The sequence below is a fragment of the Felis catus genome, chromosome D1 (assembly GCF_018350175.1).
Source record: "Felis catus isolate Fca126 chromosome D1, F.catus_Fca126_mat1.0, whole genome shotgun sequence".
NCBI classification, from domain to species: domain Eukaryota; kingdom Metazoa; phylum Chordata; class Mammalia; order Carnivora; family Felidae; genus Felis; species Felis catus.
Window position 1 is genome coordinate 16,159,296 of NC_058377.1, and position 27,744 is coordinate 16,187,039.

The 27,744-nt window shown below is 44.7% G+C and overlaps 1 protein-coding gene and 1 long non-coding RNA gene across 5 annotated transcripts; one reads left to right on the top strand and one right to left on the bottom strand.

Annotated features, from left to right (window-relative positions):
• Positions 1–713: 713 nt before the first annotated feature.
• On the top strand, positions 714–12,121 carry LOC109491819. 2 transcript variants are annotated; one of them, XR_002145352.2, is made up of 4 exons: positions 714–854; positions 2,804–2,895; positions 7,314–7,414; positions 10,179–12,121. It is a non-coding gene; the product is annotated as an uncharacterized LOC109491819 (long non-coding RNA). The 2 variants fall into 2 exon arrangements; XR_006586006.1 differs by having other exon boundaries at positions 2,804–2,871.
• On the bottom strand, positions 10,194–27,417 carry IFT46 (intraflagellar transport 46). 3 transcript variants are annotated; one of them, XM_006936687.5, is made up of 12 exons: positions 27,260–27,417; positions 26,461–26,557; positions 24,005–24,064; positions 19,501–19,634; positions 16,794–16,868; positions 16,555–16,648; positions 15,993–16,121; positions 14,831–14,952; positions 14,508–14,574; positions 11,516–11,576; positions 11,144–11,229; positions 10,194–10,654 (listed from the first exon to the last, which is right to left on the bottom strand). In XM_006936687.5, exons 3-12 carry the CDS (start codon positions 24,047–24,049, stop codon positions 10,559–10,561), a joined length of 909 nt encoding a protein of 302 aa, XP_006936749.1. In that variant the 5' UTR covers positions 24,050–24,064; positions 26,461–26,557; positions 27,260–27,417; the 3' UTR covers positions 10,194–10,558. The 3 variants fall into 3 exon arrangements, with proteins under 3 accessions (XP_006936749.1, XP_003992465.1, XP_044894312.1); XM_003992416.6 differs by having other exon boundaries at positions 24,005–24,084; XM_045038377.1 differs by lacking the exon at positions 27,260–27,417 and adding an exon at positions 26,990–27,008 and having other exon boundaries at positions 24,005–24,084.
• Positions 27,418–27,744: the final 327 nt, after the last annotated feature.

Sequence of the window (27,744 nt, forward strand, 5' to 3'; positions counted from 1 at the left end):
ATTTGTGATGCAGTGGACTTTGAAACTAGTGTTCCAGTTCTCTAGACGTATCCCTAGCGTCCGAGATTCCTTGTTCCTTCGTTGAGTCCCAGACCCCTTGGAGAATTTGATGAGACTCTTTTCTGAGAAAATGCAGATGAAAAAGCCTGCTAATTATGCAAGTCAAAGCCCATCAGATGACAACTTGGGTGAACCTTGCAAACATGCTGAACGAAGAAGCTAAGCCCAAAGGCCACGTGTAACTCCTTTCATATGAAATGCCCAGGATGGGCAGAGACGGAACAGGCTAGTGGTTGCCAGAGACTGGAGGGAGGGAAGAATGGGGAACAGTTGCTGATGAATAGGGGTTTCTTTTTGGGGTGATGAAAATGTCCTGGAATTAGTGGTGACTGATGCACAACTTTGTGAATAGACCAACACTGAACTATATGCTTTACAGGGGTGAACTTTATGGAATACAGATTATATCTCAATAAAGCTGTAATTTTTTTTTTTATGTAAACTCTACCCCCAATGTGGGGCTCGAACTCACGACCCTGAAATCAAGAGTTGAATGCTCCATGGACTGAGCCATCCAGGCACCCCAATAAAGCTGTAGTTTTATTTATTAAAAAAAAAAATTTTTTTTACATTTATTTATTTTTGACAGATACAGAGCACAAGTGGGGGAGGGGCAGAGAGAGAAGGAGACATAGAATCTGAAGCAGGCTTCGGGCTCTGACCTGTCAGCCCAGAGTCCAACGCGGGGCTCGAACCCACAAACCGTGAGATCATGACCTGAGCTGAGGTTGGACACCCAACTGACTGAGCCACCCAGGTGCCCCTAAAGCTGTAGTTTTAAAGATCATCAAATGGTAATTTGATTTGTACATTTCACTATATATAAATTTCACCTGACAACCATAAGTAAGTATTGAACTCCAGTTAATTATATGCATGATAAAGTGTTTAGGATGAAGTGTATTGATATCTGTAACTTCCTTTGAGATGTATCAAAAAACAAGATGGACTGATGAATGGATAGAGGGATGGATATCTGAGAAAACAAATTTAGCCAAAGGTTAGTTGTAGGATTTGGGTGGTAGATATATACATATAATTCTTCCAAAATTCTTTTATAATTTTGTATAATAAAATATTGGGAGGGGATTCCTGATCTAGTTCCTTCTCTGATATTTCTCAGATCTTTTTTTACCTAAGGATCATGAAGTTTTCTTTTTTTTTTAATGTTTTTTTTTTCAACGTTTATTTTTGGGGCAGAGAGAGACAGCATGAACGGGCGAGGGGCAGAGAGAGAGGGAGACACAGAAACGGAAACAGGCTCCAGGCTCTGAGCCATCAGCCCAGAGCCTGACGTGGGGCTCGAACTCACGGACCGCGAGATCGTGACCTGGCTGAAGTCGGACGCTTAACCGACTGCGCCACCCAGGCGCCCCGGATCATGAAGTTTTCAAGCACTACATATGTCCCTGACATGACAGTTCTCTCTTTCCTGGGAAGTTTTTAATATGCCTCAGTCACCTAATCTTTGATCTGTTTTTTTTTTTAACTTTTTTAATGTTTATTTATTTCTGAGATAGAGAGCATGAGTGGGTTAGGGCAGAGAGAGACAGAGACACTGAATCTGAAACAGGCTCCAGGCTCTGAGCCATCAGCACAGAACCCGATGCGGGGCTTGAACTCACAAACCGTGAGATCATGACCTGAGCCAAAGTCGGTCACTCAACCAACTGAGCCACCCAGGCACCCCTACCTAATCTTTGATCTTTACCCTCCAACAATAGGTATGTTGTTTGTTACCTTGACCTTGAATGTACAGCAGTCCAACATTTGGGGAGGCGTAGTCAGGTTGCATTCTCTCACCTGGACTTTGTTTTACTGAATTCCTCCCGACACAATAGCTGTTTGATGAGGACTTGTAAAAATTAATGCTCAACTTTATGCATTGCTGGTGGGTAGGTAAAATGGTGCAGCCACCGTGGAAGACAGTATGGCAGTTCCTCAAAAAGTTAAACCAGCAATCCCATTTCTGGGTTTATTCCCAAAAGAAATGAAAGCAGGGACTCAAACATTTACATACCAGTTTTAATAGCATTGTTTGCAATCGCCGATATTGGGAACACCTCAAATGTCCCTTAGCAGATGAATAGGTAAAGAAAATGTGACATATACCCAATGGAATATTATTCAGCCTTTTAAAAAGGAAGGAAATTTTGATACATGCTACAAGGTGGATGAACCTTGAAAACATTATGCTAAGTGAAATGAACCAGATGCAATAAGACATATTTTGTATGGTTCCACTTAAGTGGTCCCTAACATAGGCAAATCCATAGAAACCAGAAATAGAGAAGGTACCAGGGGCTGTGGGGAAGGGAAGGTGAGAGTTACTGTTTAATGGGAACAGAGTTTCAATTTGAGATGATGAAAAAGTTCTAAAGCTAGATGGGGGTGATGGTGGTACAACACTGTGAATGTACTTAAATGCCACTGAATTGTATACTTAAAAATGGTTACAATGACAAGTTTCATGTGATGTGTATTTTACTTTTTAGAAAATTTTATTCAATTTATTTAAACTCAAAAAAAGAAGTTCAGTCATTTCTCTCATCCCCCATTGCCTCTTGGAACCAGCAATCTGTTCTACTTCGATTTTAAAATTTTGATTACTGATTCAGTCTCCTTCCTAGCTACAGGTCTCTCAAACTTTCTACTTTGTCAGCCTTGGTAGGTTTTATGTTTCTAGAAATTTGTTCATCTCATTAGGTTAACCAATTTGTTGTTGTTGTTTTTCACCTCCCAGAGCAAGTCATATGGTCCAACTCCAAATCAAAAGATAAGGAACCATCCTGTGCTTATCAAGAAGCCATGGTAAGAGGGGGCTGCATACTATAGGTGAGTGAAGAATTATTACCAGTAATTTAATCTGTTCAACCCTTTTATTGCCTAGAAGGCCCTACATGATCTGATCCTAGGTACTTTTTTTAAGTTTATTTCTTTTGAGAGAGAGAGAATCCCAAGCAGGTTCCACACTGTCCGTGTGAAGCCTGAGTGGGGCTCAAACCCATGAACCATGAGATCATGACCTGAGCTGACATCGAGAGTTGGACGCTTAAACCGACTGAGCCACCCAGGCACCCTGCTTTTTTTTTTTTTTTTTTTAAGTAAACTCTACCCCAACATGGGTCTTGAATTCATGACCCCAGAGATCAAGAGTCAGATGCTGAACCGGTGGAGCCAGCTAGGCACCCCAAGGCTTTTTAATTTTGTTAATCTTTTTGAGGAACCAGTTTTGGGTTTTATTGGTTTTCTTTTTGCTTTTCTATTCTCTATTAATTCTGCTGTAATCTTTATCATTTCCTTCCTTTTGCTAGCTTTGGGTTTAGTTTGTTCTATTTTTTCTAGTTTCTCAGGTTGTAAAGTTAGATTGTTAATGTGTGACCTTTTTTTAAATGTAAATATCCTCTGAGCACTGCTTTTGCTGCGTCCTGTAAATTTTCGTATGTTCTGTTTTCATTTCCATTTGTCTCTAGGTATTTTCTAATTTCCCTTGTGATTTCTTTTTTTTTTTTAAGACCTCTTTTTTTTTTTTAATTTTTTTTAACGTTTATTTATTATTGAGAGACAGAGAAACAGAGCATGAGCATGGGAGGGGTGGAGAGAGGGAGAGACACAGAACCTGAAGCAGGCTCCAGGCTCTGAGCTGTCAGCACAGAGCCCGATGCAGGGCTTGACCTCACAAACCGCGAGATCATGGCCTGAGCTGAAGTCGGACACTTGACCAACTGAGCCATCCAGGTGCCCCCCCCCCTTTTTTTTTTAAGTATTTATTTATTTTGAGAGAGAGAGAGCACACGTGTGCATGGTGGAGAAGCAGAAGGAAAGAGAATCCCAAGCAGGCTCTGTGCTGTGAGTGCAGAGCCTAACACGGGCCTCGATCCCCTGATGTGTGAGATCATGACCTGAGCCAAAATCAAGAGTCAGACACTTAACCGACTGAGCTACCCAGGTGCCCTTCTCTCGTGATTTCTTATTTGACCCATTGGTTCAGAGCATATTCTCTCATTTTCCCAAAATTATGGGTTTTACAGTTTTGCTTCTGTTATTGATTTCTGACTTCATCTCGTGGTCAGGGAAGATACTTTGTATGATATCTACCTTTTGAAATCTATTGAGACTTCATTTGTGGCCTAACATAGCACCCTGGCAATTGTCCCATGTGCACCTAAGAAGTATGCTCTTGCTGCTGGACAGGGTGTTCTGCCTTTGTCTGACAGAGTTAGTTCACTGTGTTAAGCCCTTTGTTTCCTTATATATCTTCTGTTTCACGGTTACATCCATTATTGATAGTGAGGTATTGAAGTTTCCAGCTCTTATTGTACAACTATTTCTCCTTCAATTCTGTCAACTTTTGCTTTATATGTTCTGAGGTCTGTTATTAGGTGTATAAATGTTTATAATTGTTATATCTTCTTGCTTCATGTTCCTTTTGTTAAGTCTCCTGACTTCACAGATGTAGAATCTGCTCATCTCTCTGTAATAGCAGTTCTCAAATTTGTCTCCATCTTGAAATAATCTGAGGAGCTTAGAAAAAATATGGATTCCTGCATCCTGCCTCCAGAGATTGTGATTTAATTAGTTTGGTGTGTTGTCTGTGAGAGGCAACTTTTCTTTAAAAGATCTCCAGGGGTGCCTGGGTGGCTCAGTCAGTTAAGCGTCCAGTTTTGGCTCAGGTCATGATCTCATGGTCCGTGAGTTTGAGCCCCACATTGGGCTCTGTGCTGACAGCTCAGAGCCTGGAGCCTGCTTCAGATTCTGTGTCTCCCTTTCTCTGCCCCTCCCCTGCCCGTGCTCAGTCTGTCTGTCTGTCTGTCTGTCTCTCAAAAAGTAAACATTAAAAAAATTTTTTTTAAAGATCTCCAGTTGGGGATGCCTGGGTGGCTCAGTCGGCTGAGCGTCCCGCTCTTGATTTTGGCGCAGGTCATGATCTCACAGTTCGTGGGTTAGAGTCCTACGTCGGACTCCACGCTGGCTGGTGGTGCAGAGCCAGCTTGGGATTCTCTCTCTCTGCCCCTCCCCAACTCACCCTCCCTCAAAAATAAATAAATAAACTTAAAAAAAAATAATAAAAAGATCTCCAGTTGATTCTAATGTGCAACCAAGTTTGAGAACTACTGCTCTATGAATACTATTGTTAATTTTCTTAGCTTACCTGCTTTGTTTCTCTGATTTCCTTTGTTCTGCCAGTTTTAGTCTCTATTTTTCTGGTTTTCTTCAAATGTCTGGCAATCTCTGACTGTACATGGATATTTAACGTGAGAGTTGCAAACAGGCGTACACACACATGAAATGAGAGCAAACAGGTATTTGCTATTTGCTTCAAGACTCCCTGACAGTATCTGTAGGTCTCTTCTCTTTGGCTGATCATCTTGCCAAGAGAGGACTCTTGCAATATTCTGCTTTGGAGGTAGAAGCATGGAAGGGGGCTGAGGGTCTCACGGCTCATTCCTCTGTATTACCCTCTTTTATTTATTTTCTTTTATTTATTTTTTATTTTTTTTCCCCAAGTTTTATTTATTTTTGACAGAGAGAGCATGAGCTGGGGAGAGGCAGAGAGAGAGGGAGACACAGAATCCGAAGCAGGCTCCAGGCTTCCAGCTGTCAGCACAGAGACCGATGGCAGGGCTCAGACTTGTGAACTGCGAGATCATGACCTGAGCTGAGGTCGGACGCTTAACCGACTGAGCCCCCCAGGCGCCCCCACCCTCTTACTGTCCTTCTCAGATTGCTTGTTACTCTCACGTCCAGAGCCCCCGCCTTCTGTTGGGATGAAGAGGTGGGCAGCACAGATGGGGACATTTCTGGGGATCCAATCCTTCTACAAACCTTCAACCAATTCTCCTGTTTTCAGCCCTCACCCTGCACACATGCCATCAGAAATATCTGGCATTTTCAACCCCTGACCCTTTCCAGGGCTCTGCAATGTCAGATGGCTTATCAGTTTCTCAGTCTCTATAGGCAACCTTCAGGCTCCCCTCACACCCCCCTACATCAGTTACCACTTACCCATCTTCCAAAATTGTTGCTGTCTAATCACCCATTGTTTTCTTTCCTATTATCTATCCTCGCTGGTTTATGTCTTTTTAAAAATTATTATTCTTATACTGTCATTGTATAGGGCGAAAGGAGAGAGTGAAGATGTAAATATTGTGTTCAATTTTGTTTGTTTCGAAGTGTTGAGAGCCTAGGGTCAGCAGAGAAGGTGAGCGACACTTTGAGCAGGGGAAATAGCCTGTGTGAAGGTTTAGTTAGAAGAGGGACTTCCAGGGGCGCCTGGGGGGCTCAGTCTGTTGAGCGTCCACCTTCAGCTCAGGTTACGATTTCACAGCTTGTGAGTTCGAGCCCCACATCCAGCTCTGTGCTGACAACTAGGAGCCTGGAGCCTGCTTCGGATTCTGTCTCCCTCTCTCTCTGCCCCTCCCCCGCTTGCGCTCTGTCTCTCTCTCTCAAAAATAAATAAACATTAAAAAAATTTAAAAAAAAATTAAAGGGCTCAGTCAGTTAAGTGTCTGACTTCGGCTCAGGTCATGATCTCATGGTTTGTGGGTTCGAGTCCTGCATCAGGCTCTGTGCTGCTGGCTTGGAGCCTGGGGTCTGCTTTGAATTCTGTGTCTCTCCCTGTCTCTCAAAAATAAATAAACATTTAAAAATTTTTTTAAAAAAGAAGGAGAAGGAGGAGGAGGAGGAGCAGGAGCAGGAGCAGGAGCAGGAGAAGGAGAAGGAGAAGGACTTCCTGAATATGGGTAGAGCACAGCAAGCAGAGTGTGGTCTGGTATTTCGCCTTGGGGGATTATGGAAAATGAGGATCTTGAGGTAGGGAGAAAGCAGCCAAATGCAGTCTCAAGAGGCCTAGTGGAAAATGTATACTTAGTAACATAGTTACGACATCTTACATTTTGTGGCACTTCATCTTTTCACATAGTTTTACCCACGGGGCAAGCCTAAGAGTTAATTAGTGTTTGTTGTAACCGTTTCCTTTCACTTATTTTTTTAATGTTTATTTGTTTATTTTGAGAGAGAGAGCATGTGCGGGAGGGGGAAAGGGGCCGAGAGCGGGAGAGAGGGAATCCCAAGCAGGCTCCACACTGTTAGTGCAGAGACTGATGCGGGGCTTGATCCCATGCACCATGAGATCATGACCTGAGCTGAAATCAAGAGTCGGACGCTTAATTGACCGAGCCACCCAAGTGCCACTGTGATAACTTTCATAGCTAGGTTAACTGAGGTAAAGGAGTTACCGGATTTTTTTCTAGGTCCACAGAGCAAGGAGCCAGAAGGGAGTGACAACAGGTGTTGAGGAGGAGAGGAGCCCACAACTGAGCAACGTCTGGGAGGGCTGTGCTGGAGCAGCGAGGTAAGCTAAGGCCATGCGTGAACAGTGACTTTGGCAGGAAGTACACTTGAGCCTTGTTATTTGTAGATTCTGCCTTTGTGAATCCACTTGCTTACTAAAATATGCTTGCAATCCCCAATCAATACGTGTAGTGTTTTCACGGTTATTTGCAGACATGCTCAGAGCAGTGATAAATGTAAGTCACCTGACACCTACTTTCCATGCTGAGGCGGAGAAAGGTGACGTTCTGCTTTCTGGTTTCAGCTGTCATACTGGAAACAAGTGCTCTGTGCACTTTCTATGGATTGCTACATTTTCTGCTTATTGTTGGTGATTTTGCTATTTAAAATGACCTGCAAACAGGGGCGCCTGGGTGGCTCGGTCAGTTAAGTGTTTGACTTCGGTTCAGGTCATGAGCTCACGGTTTGTGATTTCAAGCCCCTCATCTTGTCTGCTGTCAGCAGAGAGCTTGCTTCAGGTCCTCCGCCCCTCTCTGCCTCTCCCCTGCTCATGTGCTTTCTCTCGCTCTCGAAAATAAAAATACATTTAAAATGACCCCCAAGCATAGCAGTGAGGTGCTGTCTAGTGTTCCTATGTGTAGTAAGGCCATCATGTGGCTCACGGAGAAAGTGTGTTAGATAAACTTCAGTACAGCATGATTTACAGTGCTCGTGGCTGTGAGTTCAATGAATCAATGGCTGGTTGATGAAAATGTTATGACCGGGGCACATAGAAGCCTAATCTCATATTTCCCCTGGGAGCGATGGTTCAGTATTTGCTAATTGGGTGTTTGTGGTGGCTTTATAGAACATAACTACTGTGGATAACAAGATTCAACCATTTTCGTTAGTGCTAAGTCTTAGCTCTAGCCAAAGAAGGCAATCTGAATGTTCCCTGAAAACCTAATGGAGAATTTGAGTTACTATCATACTTTGGTTTTTTTTCCCCTATGAGTTAAATGAGAGCATTGGGGATATCCAGTTGAGAGCAGAGCCCCTGGGGTTCCAGTATGATGTCAAAGCGAGGCCTGAGCACAAAAGTTCCTGCTCCTCAAATTGAAGCATGATGTGAACATCACACTTGGTTTAAGAGTCGGTCAGAAACAATTTCCCTCCTGTGTGTTTATTGTATATGTATTAGGCTGACGGTGTAGCATTTTTTTAAGTTTATTTATTTTGAAAGAGAGAGAGGAGTGAGAGAGAGAGGAGAGAGAGATGCAGAGAAAGGGGGAGAGAGAGAATCCCAAGCAGGCTCCACACTGTCAGTGCAGAGCCCAGCACGGGGCTTGATCCCACAAACCGTGAGATCATGACCGGAGTCAGACGCTCAACCGACTGAGCCACCCAGGCGCCCCTGACGGTGTAGGATTTTACTGTAATTCTCCCCGCAATCAATTCCTGCCCCACTTCCCCCCATATCAGTCCGTAGCTCCTTTATCCCTTCAGCTGCTCAAGCCAAAATGCGTGGGGGTCATCCCTGATTCCTTTGCTTGCACCCCCACATCCAGTGTATCGGCAAGTTCTGTCGGTTCTACCCCTGCTGTTTCTCCCTCTGTTGCCTCGCACCCACCCCTCCCTTCTGTGAGGTCTCGTGCTGCCGGGCTTCCCGCATCCCCTTGCCGGCTGCTGGTCTCCGCCAATGGGAGGCACCAGCCAGACAGAAGGCAGAGAAAGGAAGGAGCAGCCGTCGCTCACGGCTGCCGTAGTAGTGAGGGGACGGCGTGCACACTTCGGTGCCTGAGTGTGGCACCCTCGCAGCCCATCAAGACCACTGCAGGATCCCTTCTGCTTCCGGCACCTGCGGCAGACGCCTCCCCTTGCACCTCTTCTTCCTGCGGCACGCTCTCCCTTCTCCCTTTTGCTCCGCGGGCCTTCCAACACTCTGTGACCCATGTCCCACGTGTAGCACCCTCCGTCAGAAGTAGCTAGTGTGGTTTCTGACTTCCTGACTGGAGCTTGGCTGACATAGCTGCCAGATCATTTCCTGAATCGGTCCATCTTTACCACCGCTGCTTTCACCCCGGTCCAAGGCACAGTCACCTGCCACCTGCACTGTGCAACAGCCAGGCTCTCTGGAGACCACAACCAGACAGGTCTGGAGCTAGACAGGCAGGTAAGGCAGGCAGCAGTCACTGGTGAGAGACCCCTAGAAAAAGGAAGTTCCGGGAGAAAATAACCGCCCTCTACTGCCAACCCTGGAGAACTGGGATTTGCTTTTATTTCACAAGCTGATTTGCTGAAGCCGCTATTCACTTAATGCCATTACTAGGCCTGGTCCCTTATCTCTGCCTGGTGCTCAGTCTGTCTTTTTCTTTTCTTTTCTTTTTTCTTTTCTTTTCTTTTCTTTTTGGTTTACTTTGAGAGAGAGAGAGAGAGACAGAGGACAGAATGCAAATGGGGGAGGGGCAGAGAGAGAGGGAGACACAGAATCCAAAGCAGACTCCAGGCTCTGAGCTGTCAGCACAGAGCCCAACACGGGCTCAAACTCACAAACCACGAGATCATGACCTGAGCCCAAGTCGGACGCTTAACCAACTAAGCCACATAGGCGCCCCTGTCTTTTTCTCTTTAAATGTGTATTTACTTATTTTGAGAGAGGGCATTCGCAAGTCAGGGAGGGCAAGAGAGAAGGAGAGAGAGAATCCCAAGCAGGCTCCACACCGTCAGCGCAGAGCCTGACATGGGGCTCCATCTCACAAACCATGAGATCATGATCGGACCCAAAATCAGGAGTTGGATGCTTGACTGAGCCACCAGGAGCCCGTCTTTTCTCTTTCACATTACAGAACAGCAGGACAACCTGAAAGATACAGCATTTTATTTGCAAAATCTTTGCCAACTAACTTGAAGAATGAAAGAAAATAATTCCATCGCTATCTCAAAAAGAACATCTTTTAAGCTTCCCTCCCAACCTGAGCACCCTGGAATCCCAGACATTCCAATCCTTCTGTTCTGACTCAAATCCCCACCATGGCATAGATGCATAATTCCCGTGGGAAGGAAACCTGAGACAGGCAGAAGCCATTTAAGGAACGTGCACTGTACTTTCTGGTAGAGAGGGCAGCAGGGAGCACACGTCTCTGAGTCAGGCAAGGACGCCACGTGGCTGACGGCCATCTCTCTTCAGCCAGCACAGCCTCGCAACAGCGTGACCTGGGGGGGTGTCTCAGCTGAAGATCAATGTCTCTGCATCTCCAGCTTGGGAGGCGGAGTTGGATGGAGGGGTGAATGCTTTCTTGCCTTCAGCTAGAGCTTTAAAATGCTGTGAGGAGAGAGGAGAGGGTACACGGAATTTGTGGTACGTTGGCTGCTATATCTGAGCAAGAACTAACCTCTTCACCACCCGTAATGCTCCAGTTTTTTCTAGGTTCCATTTCAGAACAATTCCTTGGTGCTGTTTTTGAAAAACAGCTAGAAATCTGCCCCGCCTCCTTCAAAGATGAACCCCTCTCCTTCGGTCCTGCTTCCATCCGTTAGGCCACATGGTTCTCCCACAAGGAGTGTCCTTGGTAGACCCTCACAAGCCTGGCCACGCCGAAGGCCCACAGCCATTCCGCCTGCCTTCCTGTGAAAGCCCAACCCTCCTGCTTGCTGCTCTTTTAATGACAGAGAAGGGTGATGGTAACTCCAGCAGAAACATCCTTGTCAAAGGATCCTTCCCTTGTCAAAGGACACATCACAGCCAACTCGGAGGAGTGGAGACTACAGTGATCTGGCTACAGCTTAGAGCACTTTCTGATGCTAGCCTCACCTGTGAGTTCTTGAATTCCGAGTAGAGGGAAAAGAGCAGGTGTAGGGACTGAATCCGACTCTTGTAGACAGGGATGTCGAGGATGGCTGAAATCAAGAACTCCCATGAGCAGAACCAAACAAAACCGGGAATTATCTGTTTAGAATAGCCAAGCCCCTCCCAGATGGGACGTGTTACTATGCCTCTGGGGGTTAAACACCTGGCAGGGAGTCACCTAAGCCCAAATACCGCCTTCAATGCTGCCAAATAGTAAACTGGCTTAAAGCGAGGGCCGCAACTCAAGATGCTGTCTTCCGAGAGTAAACAAGCCTTTTCAAAAGCCCACAATGTATTCATCCAGAAACGGAACCGGGAAGGGATGGGGGAACTTACCACAGATCATGTCAATGTACTCTGCCAGGCTGCAGTCGATCTCTGCCGTGGGCAGGCTCACCTAGGAGGAGCGTGGGACGGACCAAAGTCAGAAGGCTGAAGCTTCAGTGGGGCCAGCACCCCTCCCTCTCTCTGAAGGAAGAGAGCTCCCAGCATAAGGCATGTCATGTGCTCCCCCCAAATTCCTATATTGAAGCCCTAACAGCCAGTACCTCAGAATAGGACTGTATTGGGAGACACAGTCTCAAGAGACATAATGAAGCTAAAATGAGGTCATCAGGGTGAATCCTAATCCAGTAACTGGTGTCCTTATAAGAAGAGCAAATCAGGACACAGGCACACACAGAGGGAAGACGGCCAGGAGAGAGGCCCTGGAAGAAGTCAACTCTGCTGACAACTTGACCTCACACTTCTAGCATCCAGATGTGTGAGAAAATAAATTTCTGTTGTTTAAGCCACCCAATCTGGGTCATGAAAGCCCTGGCAAACAATACAATGTGCTTTTTTCCCTCTGATCAATAAAATGAGATTGGTGACATTCATTAACCATAGTGGATGATCTAACAGGACCAAAAAAATAAATAAATAAAAATAAGTAAAATACACTGCCATGCTATCTTCCGGTGTGTATGTGTGAGGAAGGGGCTGATCCCAGGCCACGGCCAAGTATTTATGGCTACTTGATGTTATAATGCCTATTGGGCATGGAACACTATAGGAACAGAAAAAATGGAATATGACAGATGAGGTGATAGGCTTTGGGTCTAAACAAGTCATACTGTAAGTTTAAAAACCATTGGCTCTGTAAACAATTTTTGTTCTTTTTTTACAAAAAATCAGAGTGTAGGTAGGTCTGCAATTTCCTGTTTTCATTTAACATGTCATTGATATTTTCTCCTATCAGAGTAAAATAAAACCAAATAATATTCTACTGTGTAAGTATTTCACCAAATAAATGTACTACAGTCTATTCAGTTCCCTAATCAGACACTTTTCCTCAGCTACAGCTTTAAAAATGCTTTGAGGAAAGAGATTGTTTTCAAATTCTTGGCTTTTACCACTGTTCCTCAATAAAATAAACATTTACTTAAAAACTCTGTCCTCACAGAGCTTATAGGGAGTTTTGATAGGGAGAAACAAAAACCGAAATAAGTAAGGCATAGAGTATGTCAGAAGGTAAGTGTTAGAGAAAAAGCAGGGCAAGGGGGTGAGGAACATTGTATGGCTGGTGTGGCCCTTTTGTTTATTTATTTATTAAAAAAATATTTTTTTTAACATTATTTATTTTTGAGACAGAGAGAGACAGAGCATGAACGGGGGAGGGGCAGAGAGAGAGGGAGACACAGAATCGGAAACAGGCTCCAGGCTCTGAGCGGTCAGCACAGAGCCCGACGCGGGGCTCGAACTCACGGACCGCGAGATCGTGACCTGAGCTGAAGTCGGCCGCTTAACCAACTGAGCCACCAGGCGCCCCATGGTGTGGCCATTTTAAATATGATAGCCAAGGAACTGTAAATTGTGTTTGCTCAGTTTCCTTTTCTTGATATAGAAGAGCTCTTTGCTTGGACAGTAATCCAATATATAATTTTTTTCAGTTCATCACTCTTTAACTTTGTTTAATGGTAAGTACTGGTACTGAGAACTTTTCATTTCCAAATCTAAAACGTCACATTTTCCCTATTATGACTTTGAAGTTTTTTTTAAATGTTCTTAACGCTTTATTTATTTTTGAGGGAGACAGTGTGTGAGCAGGGGAGTGGCAGAGAGAGAGACAGAGGGAGGCAGAGAGAGAGAGAGGGAGACAGACAGAGAGAGAGAGAGAGAGGTAGAGAGAGAGGGAGAGAATCCCTAGCAGGCTCCACACTGACAGCCTCTGATGCAGGGCTCAAACTCACAAACCGTGAGATACTGACCTGAGCCCAAACCAAGAGTCAGACGCTTAACCGTCTGAGCCACCCAGGCGCCCCTTAGTTTGTCTTTATCTCATTATGTTTTTCTTTTATTTTTGAGAGAGACAGAGTGCGAGCAGGGGAGTGGCAGAGAGAGAGGGAGACACAGAATCCAAAGCACGTTCCAGGCTCTGAGCTGTCAGCACAGAGCCTGATGCAGGGCTTGAACCCACAAACCACAAGATCATGACCTAAGCCAAAGTCGGACACTAAAACGACTGAGACACAAAGGTGCCCCGATTTTTAAGATTCTTAAAAGCAAAAGAAATAAGACACAAAAGAGTGTGATTAGATTTAGACACACACAAAATAGGCAAGCATGATCCATACTATTAGAAATCAGGACAGTGAGGGGCGTCTGGGTAGCTCAGTTGGTAAAGCGTGCAACTCTTGATCTTGGGGTTGTAAGTTTGAAAAAAAAATGTTTTATAATGTTTATTTTTGAAAGAGTGAAAGAGAGAGACAGATGTGAGCAGGGGAGGAGCAGAGAGAGAGAAGGAGACATAGAATCTGAAGCAGGCTCCAGGCTCTGAGCTGTCAGCACAGAGCCACCCGACGTGGAGCTGGAACCCAGGAACCATGAGAGCATGACCTGAATCAAAGTCGGATGCTTAATCAACTGAGCCATCCAAGGCACCCCTAAGTGGCTGTAATTTTAAACCTCACATTAGGTGTAGAGATTACTTAGAAAAAAATCTTTAGGGGCACCTGGGTGGCTCAGTTGGTTAAGCATCCAACTCTTGATTTTGGCTCAGGTCATAATCTCACAGTTATGAGATCAAGCCCCATGTCAGGTTCTGCACTGGGCATGGAGCCTGCTTGAGATTCTCTCTCTCCTTCTCCCTCTGCCCCTCCCCCACTTGCACTCTCATGCTTGCTCTCTAAAACATATATGTGTGTGTGTGTGTGTGTGTGTGTGTGTGTGTGTGTGTATCTATATATATTTCAAGAAAAAAAAAAACTTAAAAAAATACAGGAAGAGAGCAAACACTGGGCACTTGAGTAAATGCTACACTTTCGTGGCCCCTGCTCCCTCCACTTACCTTGCCCAAAAGCTCTTCAAACTCTGGGGACCATTCCTGCATTAGCGTGTCAATATCAGGCATGGGCCTACAAACACAGAGGTAAATATGAACAGGAAACGAGGACAGGTAACGGGTAACATCAGCAACCTCTGGGTCATGAGATTCTAGGATGAAGGAAGGTGGTCAGTCAGCCACATGAGGATTTCAGGCTGGCCGCATCCACAGAACCTCAGGTTGATCTGGTATGTCCTCAGCCTGTGGGCCCTCTTCTCAGAAGCAATGGATCCGTAAGTGGGGAAGGTCACCAGGGGTTCCTCTGGTGAAGAGTGTGTATTTCTTACCTGGTGTAGTGCACAGTCGCAGGGGGCTTAGAACGGTGTAATTCTGAGATGCTCTCAATCCATGTGTCAATGGCTTTGGGATTCTTCTCTGCATCTTCTAGGCTCTTTACTTTCATATGTTGCTAGAAAAATAAGGGGAAACCCTGGCTGATGACATTAAATAGCTCTCTTATTTTAACAGGATGGCTCATCATACGCTGTTGTTTCTTAAATAGCAGACAGCCGATGAATAGGGTAGCCTAACAGCAGCCAAGTGAAGATTAGAGGAAAACCTGATAAAATTTTCTGGAGCCATGGGAAGGGGGTGGGTGAAGAGGACAAGACTGACCACACTGAGATGGCATTTCATACCACTAGGATGGCTACAATTCCTTTTTTTAAGTTTGTTTGTTTGTTTGTTTGTGTGTTTATTTAGAGTGAGCGTGCATGTGGGGGAGGGGCAGATAGAGGGAGAGAGAATCCCAAGCAGGCCCCACACTGTCAGCATGGAGCTGGATGCAGGACTCAAACCCATGAACTGTGAGACTATGACCTGAGCCAGAGCTGGATGCCTAAGAAACTGAACCATCCAGGCGCCCCTAGGATGGCTAGAATTAAAAAGACAGACAATCACAAGTGTGAGTGAGGATGTGGAGCAACTGGAATTCTCATTCCGTACTGGTAGAATAGTAAAATGGTTCAGCTACTTTGTGTTTTGTTTTTTTTGTTTGTTTGTTTTTTTAAGTTTGTTTATCTTTGAGAGAGAGAGAGCACAAGCAGGAGAGGGACAGAGAGAGAAAATGGGAGACAAAGAATCTGAAGCAGCCTCCAGACTCTAAGCCGTCAACACAGAGCCTGATGTGGGGCTTGAACTCACGAATCGTGACATCATGACTTGAGCTGAAGTCAGACACTTAACTGACTGAGCCACCCAGGCACCCCAAAGGTGTGTTTTTAAATGAGATAGCAGTGATGTTTATACATCTCTGTGAATAAACTCACTGACCTGTACGATCTGAAAGGGCGAGTTTCATGGTAAGTAAATTATATCGCAATAAAACTTTTTAAAACTAGGGCTGGCCTGAAACCATAGCTACCCCTTTTGATAGTAATTCAACTGCACAGATACCAGTGAGGCCTCTGGCCATCTCCAGCTGGGGCCTGGACTGGACTAGTATCTTACTGTGACGTTGTGCTGTTTGGAATTCTCAGTCAACCAGAGAGAGAGCACTGTAGGGTCTGACTGCTTTGTAGAAGGCTCATCCAATACCAACAGGCCAAGGTTGTCTGGCTTTCCATCAGGACGTGGGACCTGGTTAAGAGAAAGGAAGAAAGAGGAAAAAATGGGGTTGGGCAGACATAATGAGGCCATATCTGTTGTTTCCAATCAGCTGAAGAGGAAGAACTCTTCCGGTTCATCATTATTACTAGTATTAAAAAGCATGCTTGCATACCATGCTGTACTAAAATACGATCAACTACAAAACACATGATCTATAGTATCTTAAATATAAAGCTGATAATTAGGCAAATAAATGACAAATTTTTAACATATAATGGTAGAATGAAGTTATTACCTAATACAATGAATAGAATTTGGAGAGCAAGATTAAGAACGCCAATGAAATGAAGAATGTATATGAAGGTAGCCAGTGCTAGCCAAGGAAATTAATGGAATTGTTAAGAGTAAGGGAGGGGTCAGAAGAAACACCTAAGGACTCATTTTTAGGATGTTTCGACTGTACCTTTAGGAATGCGTCAATATCCCCAACAGCGGGGATAAAATCAGGAATGAAAGGTTTCAGTTTGTGGTCCAGGTCGATCATCTGAGGGGTGTACCTAGGAGACATTGCCAAGGTTAGGTGGAGAAAGTCAGAGAAACGAACTTTACTGTTCAGGTTAAAAAATCTAAGGATAATGGCCCCATTTCAGACTGGAGGTAGGAAACGGGTGGGGAGGTCATGGGGGAAGGGCTGGTGCTCACCTGCTGATATATTGGAAGAGTTCCTTAATCTCAGCCGAAACTGGCAAATGTTCATAATCTGTAGGATCATAGGCCCTGTGAAAAGGAAAATATGGTTCGAGGTGGCCAGAGAAGAGCAGACGTGGCTGAGCCCTGGTTCAGCCCCCTCCTCACTGACCACAGACTCCCTGACTCTGAACCTTGTTTCTGCCCTGCCCACAATTGCCCTTCCTGGGTGGTTCACAAGGCAACTTTAGAATGGATCATAATTAGCTTGGTTATCTCTGCCAATGAAGAAGAAAAGAGTCGCAGAAAATGGAAAACAATCGCTAAACATTTTAGAATGAAGCATACATTTTGTTTCCCTTTTTTGAATGAAAGGGATGGAGAGAAAATATGGTATGAGATTGCAATTTTTTAAAATTCAAGTATAACTGACAACATGAGATTTCAATTTCTGACATGAAAAAAATCTGTCCCAAGAAAAACAAGAATTTTTATAAAGATGCTTTTAACAGTGGGCACCTGGGTGGCTCAGTCAGTGAATCTTCCGACCCCTGATCTCAGCTCAGGTCTTGATCTCAATATGAGTTCAAGCCCAGCCTTGGATTCCACGCTGGGCCTGGAGCCTACTTAATTAAAAAAAAAAAAAAAAAAAAAAATGTTTTTAACAGTGTTTATTTAAGAATTTTTTCAATGTTTGTTTTTGAAAGAAAGAGTGAGAACGAGAGGGGCTGTGAGAGGGACACAGAGGATCCGAAGCAGGCTCTGCACTTTCAGTATAGAGCCCAATGTGGGGCTCGAATTCACAAACCATGAGATCATGACTCGAGCCGAAGGCAGACACTTAACCGACTGAGCCACCCAGGTGCCCCTTAACAGTGTTATTTATACAGGTAAAAAATTAGAAACAAAATACCCAATACTTGAGAGATATTTAGGCATGTCAATTTGAATGTTTAGTAGTTATTGTTATTTTTAATTTTTAAGTAAGCTCTACACCCAATGCGGGACCTGAACTCACAACCCAGAGATTGAGTTGCATGCTCTACTGACTGAGCCAGCCAGGTGCCCCCAAATATTGTATAGTTATTAAATACAGAATATAGGAAATGCATACAGTAAAAAACAAAAACAAAAATAAAAACCAGTAGAACACATTAATTATAATTAAGTAAAATGTAATAAACATTGGCAAAGTATATAGGTGACTTGGAAAGTTATTAACAAAGGTCTGAGGAGGGTAGCTTAGCAAAAAACAGAGATATGTCATTATTGTTTTAATGTTCACTTATTTACTTTGAGAAGGAGAGAGAGAACCCCAAGCAGGCTCCACGCTGACAGCACGTGCTGATGTGGGGCTCCATCTCACAAACCACGAGATCACGACCTGAGCCAAAATCAAGACTTGGGTGCTCAGCCGACTAAGCCACCCAGGTGCCCAAAACTAAATATATTATTGACTTGAAGTTTCCATTTCCCCAGATTCTGTAATTTATGAAAGCAGGATATGATCATGAAGTAAGCTGGGAAACATGAAAAGTCAGTCTGGGATTAAACTTTTGCCTCATTTGCTTAGTGTCTACCTGTGGGTGGATAGTCCACAGGTAACTTTTTATTAAACTGCTTGATTTAATAAGTGATACATACAGATGATATAAAAGGAAAGGCATAAAATGTACAAAGTGAAAAGTTATGGCTCACTCCCACCCTTGTCCCCTTGCCACCATGTTCCCCTCCCCAAAGTAATCACTAGGATTAGTTTCTAGGGTTCCTAGAAATAGTCTACGTAATATTCGTTTTATACCCTAGTAGCACAGCGTAAACACTCTTCTATACCTTTTTAAAATTTAACACTGTCTCTTGGAGATTGTTCTTTATGGTGCACAGAGTGCTGCCTTATACTTTTTAATGGCCAGACAGAATTCCACTGATTGGCTACACCATCATTACTTTAACCAGTAATGGTATATGAAATGGATGGGCCTTAGAATCCACTTTGATTAAAACCTATAGGGGTGGGTCATGAATAATCTATCCCGAGGACTGGAACAGGGTGAGGTTTTTCCTTTGTTTTTGTTTTTTGTTTTTTTGAGAGAGAGAGTGAGAGAGAGAGAGGCAGAGGGAGGGATACAGAGAATTCCAAGCAGGCTCTATACTCAGTGTGGAGTCCTACGTGGGCGGGGCTCGATCCCACAATGCTGGGATCATGACCTGAGCTAAAATCAAGAGTCCGATGCTCAAACCGAATGAGCTACCCAGGCGCCCCAAGAGATGTTTTCACTGAGACACCAGCCAGGAACACGTGCTTCAGTGTAGGGCTCCCAAGCACTTATTCTCTATCCATCCAACAAAGATCTGAGCCTAGACTAGAAACTCTCCTGTGCCTGTATGTTTTCCTTGCAGAACAGAATTGCTTGTGTACGTATATAAATGTTATTTTCTCGTTCCCAACATTAGAGCTCCTTGAAGGCAGGGACCACCTTTTATATTCACTCAGCAAATCCTCATGAAACCACCGAACCTGCAAATATTTCAGATAATGCAAGTGATGTCATGGGACTCAATGAGGCAGTGTGGCCGGAAGAGGAGGAAAACGCATTATGCTGGCTTCTGAGACACCTGAAAATCCTACGCAGGATCAAAGGGAGATGCTAGAATTTCACTCCTAACTGATGTGTCTTCCTCCCTGGCTTGAGTGTCCTCATCGAGGCAGGGCTTTCCTCACCCTTCCAGAGGGGCCCCGTGCTCTTCATCATCATCATCTTCATCAGTATCCGTCTCAGAGGAGTCGTCGTCGTCATCATCATCATTTTCACTGAAGCCCCGTTGAGGTGTCAGCTGCGAGGGCTTCTTCTTCTCCTGAGGTAGGGCAGGGTGGGCACAGAAAGAGCTACATAAAGAGAAGGTCAGTGTGCCTATGCCCCACTCCCTCCTAGTGCTCCCACACGTACCCTCCCGCCCGGCACCGAATGACCAGAAAGAGAGGGTGGCTCTCCCCAGAAAGGCCCCAAGGACTGTCGTCTTTTCCTGCTTGGCTGCACCCTGGGGCCTCACTTTCTGTAACCACATTCGATTTTTCTCCTTGAGGCCTGGGTATAGATTTTATCCAGTAGATATCTATTTTACCTTTTACTTAGGAGACCCCCAGTCAGCTCCAACTCTAAAAGTTAGAGACTTGAAGGAGAGGAAGGCAACTCTGATTAGTTATTTTGGAAGGAAATGAGGGCAGATGAAGTTGGAAGACAATTTTAGGGGAATCTTAATACTCACAAAGCTCACGGGGAGGAAATCCAGTGTTTAATTTGCAAGACTGCCGAGAGTAAGCTGCTAATAACTATCAAAAGAATCAACTCCGTCCCCGAATTCCAATCAGCAGTTCCAGAGACTATGGGTTTTTCACTTCCATTCAGTCACACTTCTCTTCAGTGGGTATTGGACCTGCCCATAGTCCTCGTCCCTTCCCCCCCGAAGTCAAATGCAATGACTACATGTTATATCTCAAGATAAGAGACTCTTCTGTCCTTGGCATTACAGCCTATCTTTCCGACCTTCTGGTTCTCTAAGTATCATCCCACACTCTCAAGGGTATGAGGAGTCCAGTTTTGGGACTTGCAGGGGCATTTGGGACAGGGTCCATGTCTTTGCCTCTGTGGCCTGGAGCCTGGGACATGCCCTCACTTAGGACCCGAAGGATGACCGACTGGTCCCCTTTAAAAGTAGGTTTGGGGGCACCTGGGTGACTCAGTTGGTTAAGCGTTCGACACTTGATTTTGGCTCAGGTCATGATCTCATAGTTGTGAGATCAAGCCCTGTGTTGGGCTGTGTGTGCTGAGCCTGGAGCCTGCTTGGCATTCTTTCTCTCTCTCTCTCTCTCTCTCAATATTTTTTTAAAATAAATAGTAGGTTGGGGCGCCTGGGTGGCTCAGTCGGTTAAGCATCCAACTTCGGCTCAGGTCACGATCTCACTGTCCGTGGGTTCAAGCCCCGCGTCAGGCTCTGTGCTGACAGCTCAGAGCCTGGAGCCTGTTTCAGATTCTGTGTCTCCCTCTCTCTGACCCTCCCCCGTTCATGCTCTGTCTCTCTCTGTCTCAAAAATAAATAAATGTTAAAAAAAATAATAATAAAAATAAAAATAAAATAAATAGTAGGTTTTGAGGGGCACCTGGCTGATTCAGTTGGTAGAACATGAGACTCTTGATCTCAGGGTTGTGAGTTTAACCCCCTCATGGGGCATACAGCTTACTTAAAAAAAAATAGCAATAATTAATTAATTAAAAAAATAAAAGTAGGTTTTTTTTTAAAATGTTTATTTCTTTTGTGAGAGAGGGAGAGGGTGAGGGAGCGCGACACGGGGCTCAGTCCCACGACCGTGAGATCATGACCTGGGCCAGTATCAAGAGTCTGATGCTCAACTGACTGAGCCACCTAGATGCCCGTAAAAGTAGGTTTCGAAAGCTTGGTTTCCATATGCCATATGGCTTATGCCAAGGTTAACAAATGTTTGGTTCTAGTTTTAAAAATTATTTAACGTTTCTCTTACAGTCAAGCAACTATTGGCATATAAAACTGTGACATATTACATAACATCAAAAATGCTTTTGGTCACAGGTTCCTGTACACATAACACAGAATTATTATATATAGATAAAAATATATTTTAACTAACTGTAATATGTGTGTGACAAATGGCACCCAGTTGCAGAATTTATTCAATGACTGTGCTTTATTGGTATACAATAGATAAGGGTCTCCTATAGTGCTCTTTTTTTTTTTTTTAACGTTTATTTATGAACGGGGGAGGGTCAGAGAGAGGGAGACACAGAATCTGAAACAGGCTCCAGGCTCAGAGCTGTCAGCACAGAGCCCGACGTGGGGCTTGAACTCACGGACCGCGAGATCATGACCTGAGCCTAGGTCGGCCGCTTAACCGTCTGAGCCACCCAGGCGCCCCTAGTGCTCTTTCTTAACTCAAAATCTGCCAAAGCAATCCCTCATTCACACAGGAAGTAGTCTGGCAAAGGCAGCTTTTTAAGAATACTGATGGCCAATTTAAAGGTTATTAAAAATAACCTCTCTGATTCTAGGTGCACACTAAATTAAAAAGATAAATTGAGTCCTGAATGTTGGTCACAGCATGATGAAGACTAGAAAAATTTAGGGTGAACATGTAAAACTAGGAGGCCAAATTAGGAAAACTCACTTTTCTTTTGTCTGCTTCTTCAAAGCTATGTTTTGCAAAATCTCTGATCTAAAGGCAGAGGGCTTCCTATGCCACAGACAGATGCCTAAAAAATTACTTTGTGGGTAAGATGTTAAAACAGCACACTAGTCACCAAGTGGAACGACTTTATTTTTCTTAATAATTTATTTATTATATTTTTTAGTAATCTCTACACTCGACTTGAGGCTCGAACTCACAACCCCGAGGTCAGGAGTCGCGTGCTCCTCCAACTGAGCCAGCCAGGTGCCCCAACGCAGGACTACTTTAAAATGTGACCTTGGGGGCGCCTGGGTGGCGCAGTCGGTTAAGCGTCCGACTTCAGCCAGGTCACGATCTCGCGGTCCGTGAGTTCGAGCCCCGCGTCAGGCTCTGGGCTGATGGCTCGGAGCCTGGAGCCTGTTTCCGATTCTGTGTCTCCCTCTCTCTCTGCCCCTCCCCCGTTCATGCTCTGTCTCTCTCTGTCCCAAAAATAAATAAACGTTGAAAAAAAAAATTTTTAATGTGACCTTGTATAAAAAGCTACATTTTCTACAATCAGTCTATATTACTATAGCTTTCTGCATTACTTCAAATATCCTTCTTCACTTGTTTCAAAGCTCCTGTTCTTGAAGGATAATCAAAAGGTAACTAACCATTGGATCACGTGCTAAGGCTGAACACAATGGCTGTGTAGGAGAGCACGTGTGCACCTGTAGGGTCCTGCCTAGAGCTGGAGCCATCTTGCCATCTTTCTTTCGGAAACAGAGCAATCCTCCAGGTTCACAGAACCAACAACAAAGTGACATCTGGGTCTTAAAACTTCAAAATTAGGGGCGCCTGGGTGGCGCAGTCGGTTAAGCGTCTGACTTCAGCCAGGTCACGATCTCGCGGTCCGTGAGTGCAAGCCCCACATCAGGCTCTGGGCTGATGGCTCAGAGCCTGGAGCCTGTTTCCGATTCTGTGTCTCCCTCTCTCTCTGCCCCTCCCCCGTTCATGCTCTGTCTCTCTCTGTCCCAAAAATAAATAAACGTTGAAAAAAAAAAAAAAACTTCAAAATTAAAGTCTCTTTCACAAAATATTGGCAGTATCACAAATGTTGACAACGAACAGATGCCTAGACCAATAATTCCAAACTCGCTTTATCATAAGAATTACTTGGGAGTGCTTGCTAAAAATATAAATTCTCCGGCTTTTACCTTCAAGATCCTGATTCAGTAGTTCTGGGTGGGGACTGGACATCTGTATTGTTAAAGGTAAGTACTCTAGTTGATTCTTATTGTCCGTAAAGTTTGCAAAAACAACGCCTATATTATATGAAATATATGAAATATTATTCCTCACCAAAAAGTCAGCTGTAATAGTAGGCTTGACTCCAGAAGGAAACAATTTTTTCTTTTTTTTGAGAGAGAGAGAGACAGGGTGCAAGTGAGCAAGGGGCAGAGAGAGAAAATCCCACAAGGGGGAGACAGAGAGAGAAGCGGGGCTCACCCTAAGCGGGCTTGTGTTTTTACCTGAAGCAGGGCTGAAACTCACGAACCATGAGATCATGACCTGAGCTGAAGTCAGATGCTTAATGACTGAGCCACCCAAGCACTCTGAAGGAATCAAAATCTTAAGGCTCTTTGTTCCTGATTTTCCTACATGAGCTCAAAGGTATCCAACCCAACCCCTGGAGGTGCGTAGTCAAGAAATGTTTACTGCTGGGGCGCCTGAGTGGCTCAGTCGGTTAAGCATCTTGATTTTAAGATCTTGATTTTGGCTTAGGCCATGATCTCACAGTTCATGAGTTTGAGCCCCGCGTCAGGCTCTGCACTGACAGCTCAGAGCCCGGGGCCTGCTTCTGATTCTGTGTCTCCCTCTCTCTGCCCCTCCCACCAACTCCTGTGTGCTCTCTCCCTCTCTCAAAAATAAGTAAAACTTAAAAAAAAAAAAAAAAAAAAAAAAAGGCATGTTTACTATTGACCTACTGTCACCCAGACTAACTACGGACAACTCCCAAGTCCACAAGAAACTGTGGGTCATACTATACCTTGTTATTTTCCTCTTCATACTCATCACTGCTGTTGTCAGCCATAGTCTTGTCAGGAAGCTGGGCAGAACCAAGAAGTCCTTAGAAGAAAAGTTTTCCTTTTAGGTTAGTAATATGATTTTTAAAGACAAATATTTTTGGTTTATAGTATGTTATGCTCTGCTTTATGGCTAAAGGACAGAAGTCTGAATTCTAGTCATGGCTTTGTCAACTCAATTCAGGATATATATACTAAGCATTAGTGTGCATAAGGCATTAGGTTAGACATTATACTAGTGGATTATCTGCCGTTACATAAATTATATACAATCTGCCCTTAGTTTACACACTGGGAAGGCCGGGAGTGAAGAGCAACTCTATGGCTTGAAACTCTTAGCCTGAGTCTCAGTATTCCCACATCTGAAGGAAGGCAGTGACATCCATCACTCAAGACCGTTACAAGGATCAAATGACAAAACTCAGGTGAAAGGAATTGACCCAGCTCCTGGCAAGTAATAGTCACAAATATGAACTGAATCAGGGTCCAGAAAAAGCAATAAAAATATTCTGAACAATTAAAAGTATAACCAGATATAAGATAGTAACTGGCATGGAAACCATGTTCAATGATTTCTAAATCAAATTAAGCCAGGGGCACCTGGGTGGCTCAGGTCACGATCTCACCGTTGGTGAGTTTGAGCCCCGCATCGGGCTCTGTGCTGACAGCTCTGAGCCTGGAGCCTGCTTCGGATTCTGTGTCTCCCTCTCTCTGTCCTTCCCCTTCTCGTGTTCTGTCTCTCTCTCTCTCTCTCTCAAAAATAAATAAATATTAAAAAAAATGTAAATCAAATTAATGCCAATTAAACACCATTTTTCAGCCTGCTACCTTGCCCAAACTGAAAACAAATTGTAATGTCAACAGCCGGCAAGATTATAAGCATGCTCAAGTCAAAAACCTTGTCTAGGTATACATATATCCCCAAAAGATTGAAAGCAGGGACTCAAAAGGATACTTGGACACCCGTGTTCACAGCAGCAGAGTCACAGTAGCCAAAAGAGGGAAAAAACCCAAGTGTTCATCAATAGACGAGTGGATAAACAAAATGCGGTTATACCTACAATGGGATATTATTCAGCCATAAAAAGGAAGGAAACTCACACGTGCTATAGCATCAATGAACCTCGAAAACACGATGTTAAGTGAAATAAGCCAGACACAAAAGGACAACTACTGTATGATTCCACTTTTGTGGAGCCCAGAATAAGTGAAGTCATAGAGACCAAGTGGAACAGAGGTTACCGGGGGCTGCCAGGGAGAGGGGAATGGCGAGTTATTGTTTAACGAGTAGTTTCTGTTCGGGATGATGAAGGAGCTCTAGAAATAGACAGTAGAGATAGTTACACAACAATATGAATGCACCCAATGCCACCGAATCGTACACTCAAAAATGATTAAAATGGCAAATTTTATGTTAGGTATATTTACCGCCACCCCAGAGGTCATCCTTGATTCCTAACTCAAGAGCCAAACCCAATCCATCAGCAAGTATCTTGTATTTTCCTCTCCTCTCTACGCTCCCCTTCCTCACCACATCCGGGTCACTATCGCCTCAGCTCGCCATTGCAACAGGAGCCTTGGCTCCCTACTTACCTCCTGCCTGCCTGCCTTGGAAACCACTCCTTCCTACCATACGCTGGTCTCCTTCAAGGCCTCAAACGAACCCAAACTCCTTTTCAAGTTGCACTTGCTTCTTCCTTTTCCTGCCCCACTTCTCCTCAATATCTGGATTTTTCTCATCTTTCAGTCTCAAATGTCACCGCCCCCTCAGGTCTTCCCTGACCCCCCTATCAAAAGAAGATCCCACTCCTCATCATTATCCTCTGTAACATCACACTCTTTGCCTCCAACAGTGCACTCACCACATTTGTCATTATGTCTGTTTGTCCATTTGTCATCTGTCTCCCGTGATTACGAGCATCGAATGGCAGGGTCAGTGTCTCTTTTAATACTGTATACCTAGTGCCAGGCAGAAGGCTGACACACAGTAGGCATTCAAAACATGTGTGTTGACTAAATGAGGGGGTCAAGTCCTGTTAACACGTTCCACTGAGATTTTGACTGGGATCGCAAGTTAAGGGCAGGTTACTGAAGCATCTTCAAAACTGTGCAAAAACAGTTTTGAGAAGTTAAAGCAAACAGACAAACGTGAATCCCTGGCCGACTGTGAGCAGAGCCACAGCACCAAGCCACCGGAGATAGGGAACACTGGTCAGGTTGGAGGAAGACCCTGCGTCTGGGGGGCTGGGTTTTCTCCTCCCTTAACTAGTTGGAAACGATGGCCGATTGTTCGCCAAACTGGACTCTGAAAGCCAACATTTGCTATTACAGTAAAACAGGAACTTCTTGGAGACATTCATGAATCCATCCTGCTCTTTTGTTCTGAGAGCTATTTCCTTCCTCTCCCGTCCTTTCTTACCTTTGGGTCTGGGGGTTGGAGGATGAATACTTGCAACCTCTTCAGAGTCGTTAATCTCTAGACGCTCATCGTAGGTCTGGTTTTCAACAATTTTGGTCTAGGTAAAAGGAAACATAATTACATAGCTCGTATCACCGGATATGAGCTGATTCCAAACCAGTAGTGGTTCCTCTTCCTTACCCAAGACACCAGTTTTACATGAAACCTTTACTCCCATTCAAATTTTCCTTGGCTTCTTGGCCCAAGTCAAGCAGTTAAATCATTCTGCTGCAGCTCTTGTTTAGGAACTGCTGGCAGGATGGCTGAGGATCGAGGGAATCGTGGAGGGAAACGACAGCCCCCTGAGGGGACCAGCTCCCCAAAGCCGTAAGATGCACGCACACGGGCACAACAGTATTTGTCTTAAGAGGCAGCTCTCTCCTTATGGTCACTTTCCCCCAAGGCTGTTGGGATATCGGGGCTGGGGGGAGGGAGCTAGGGGCTGTAGAGGTTCTAAAAAGAGTTCTGTCTCTGGAGTCCCCTTGTTTACCTGCAGAGAGGGTAAACTTCAGTTTCTCAGTCCCATCCAATAATCCCAAGCGCATCACCCCCATCTCTACCCCCTGTCTTGAAGGTCGGACCCCACTGAAGTTTCCTGGGGACGTAAAGGAAGCCGAATGATAGCTGGTGGCGTGAAGGAAGAGAAGTAACGGTTGTCACGGAGATGGGAAGAGATGGGGGGATGGAGGGAAGGGGAGTGGAGATTCCTCCCGGGAGGGAGAAAGGGACTTCTCTTTCTGCTAAGGTGAGTACGAATTACCTGTAGCCCCTCTGAATCCGTCTCCTCTATATGGAAAGAACCCCAGCCTACGGCCGGAGTCTCACTCCAATATCAGATGAGGCCACTTTCGGGCTTCGACTTGGAGCTGCCTGCCTTGTTGCCAGTCGCTAGGAGGCAAAAAAAGAAAAAAAAAAAAAAAAAATCGCGAGACTTGCTTCTGCTCTCGTGAGACCTACTCCCCTCGCGCTTTGCATCTCTCCCAGCAGCGGAGGTTCCGAGGAGGATCTGGAGGGTTTTGCATGAAGCCTCTCTGGGCGGGCTAGTCGCCTGTTTTTCTATGGTTTCACTAAATACGTCTGTGGCGGCATCTAGCGACCACGGCTGGCAGAGCCGGCTGATGAGTATCGGTTCGTACAGTTAGCCCTCCAATCTGGAAACGCTGTGTACGTTTCTCCCGCTAGAACAAGGCAATTCGTTCTAAATCGGTCTAATCGGAATTGAGGCTGACTCTCGAGGCAGTATTC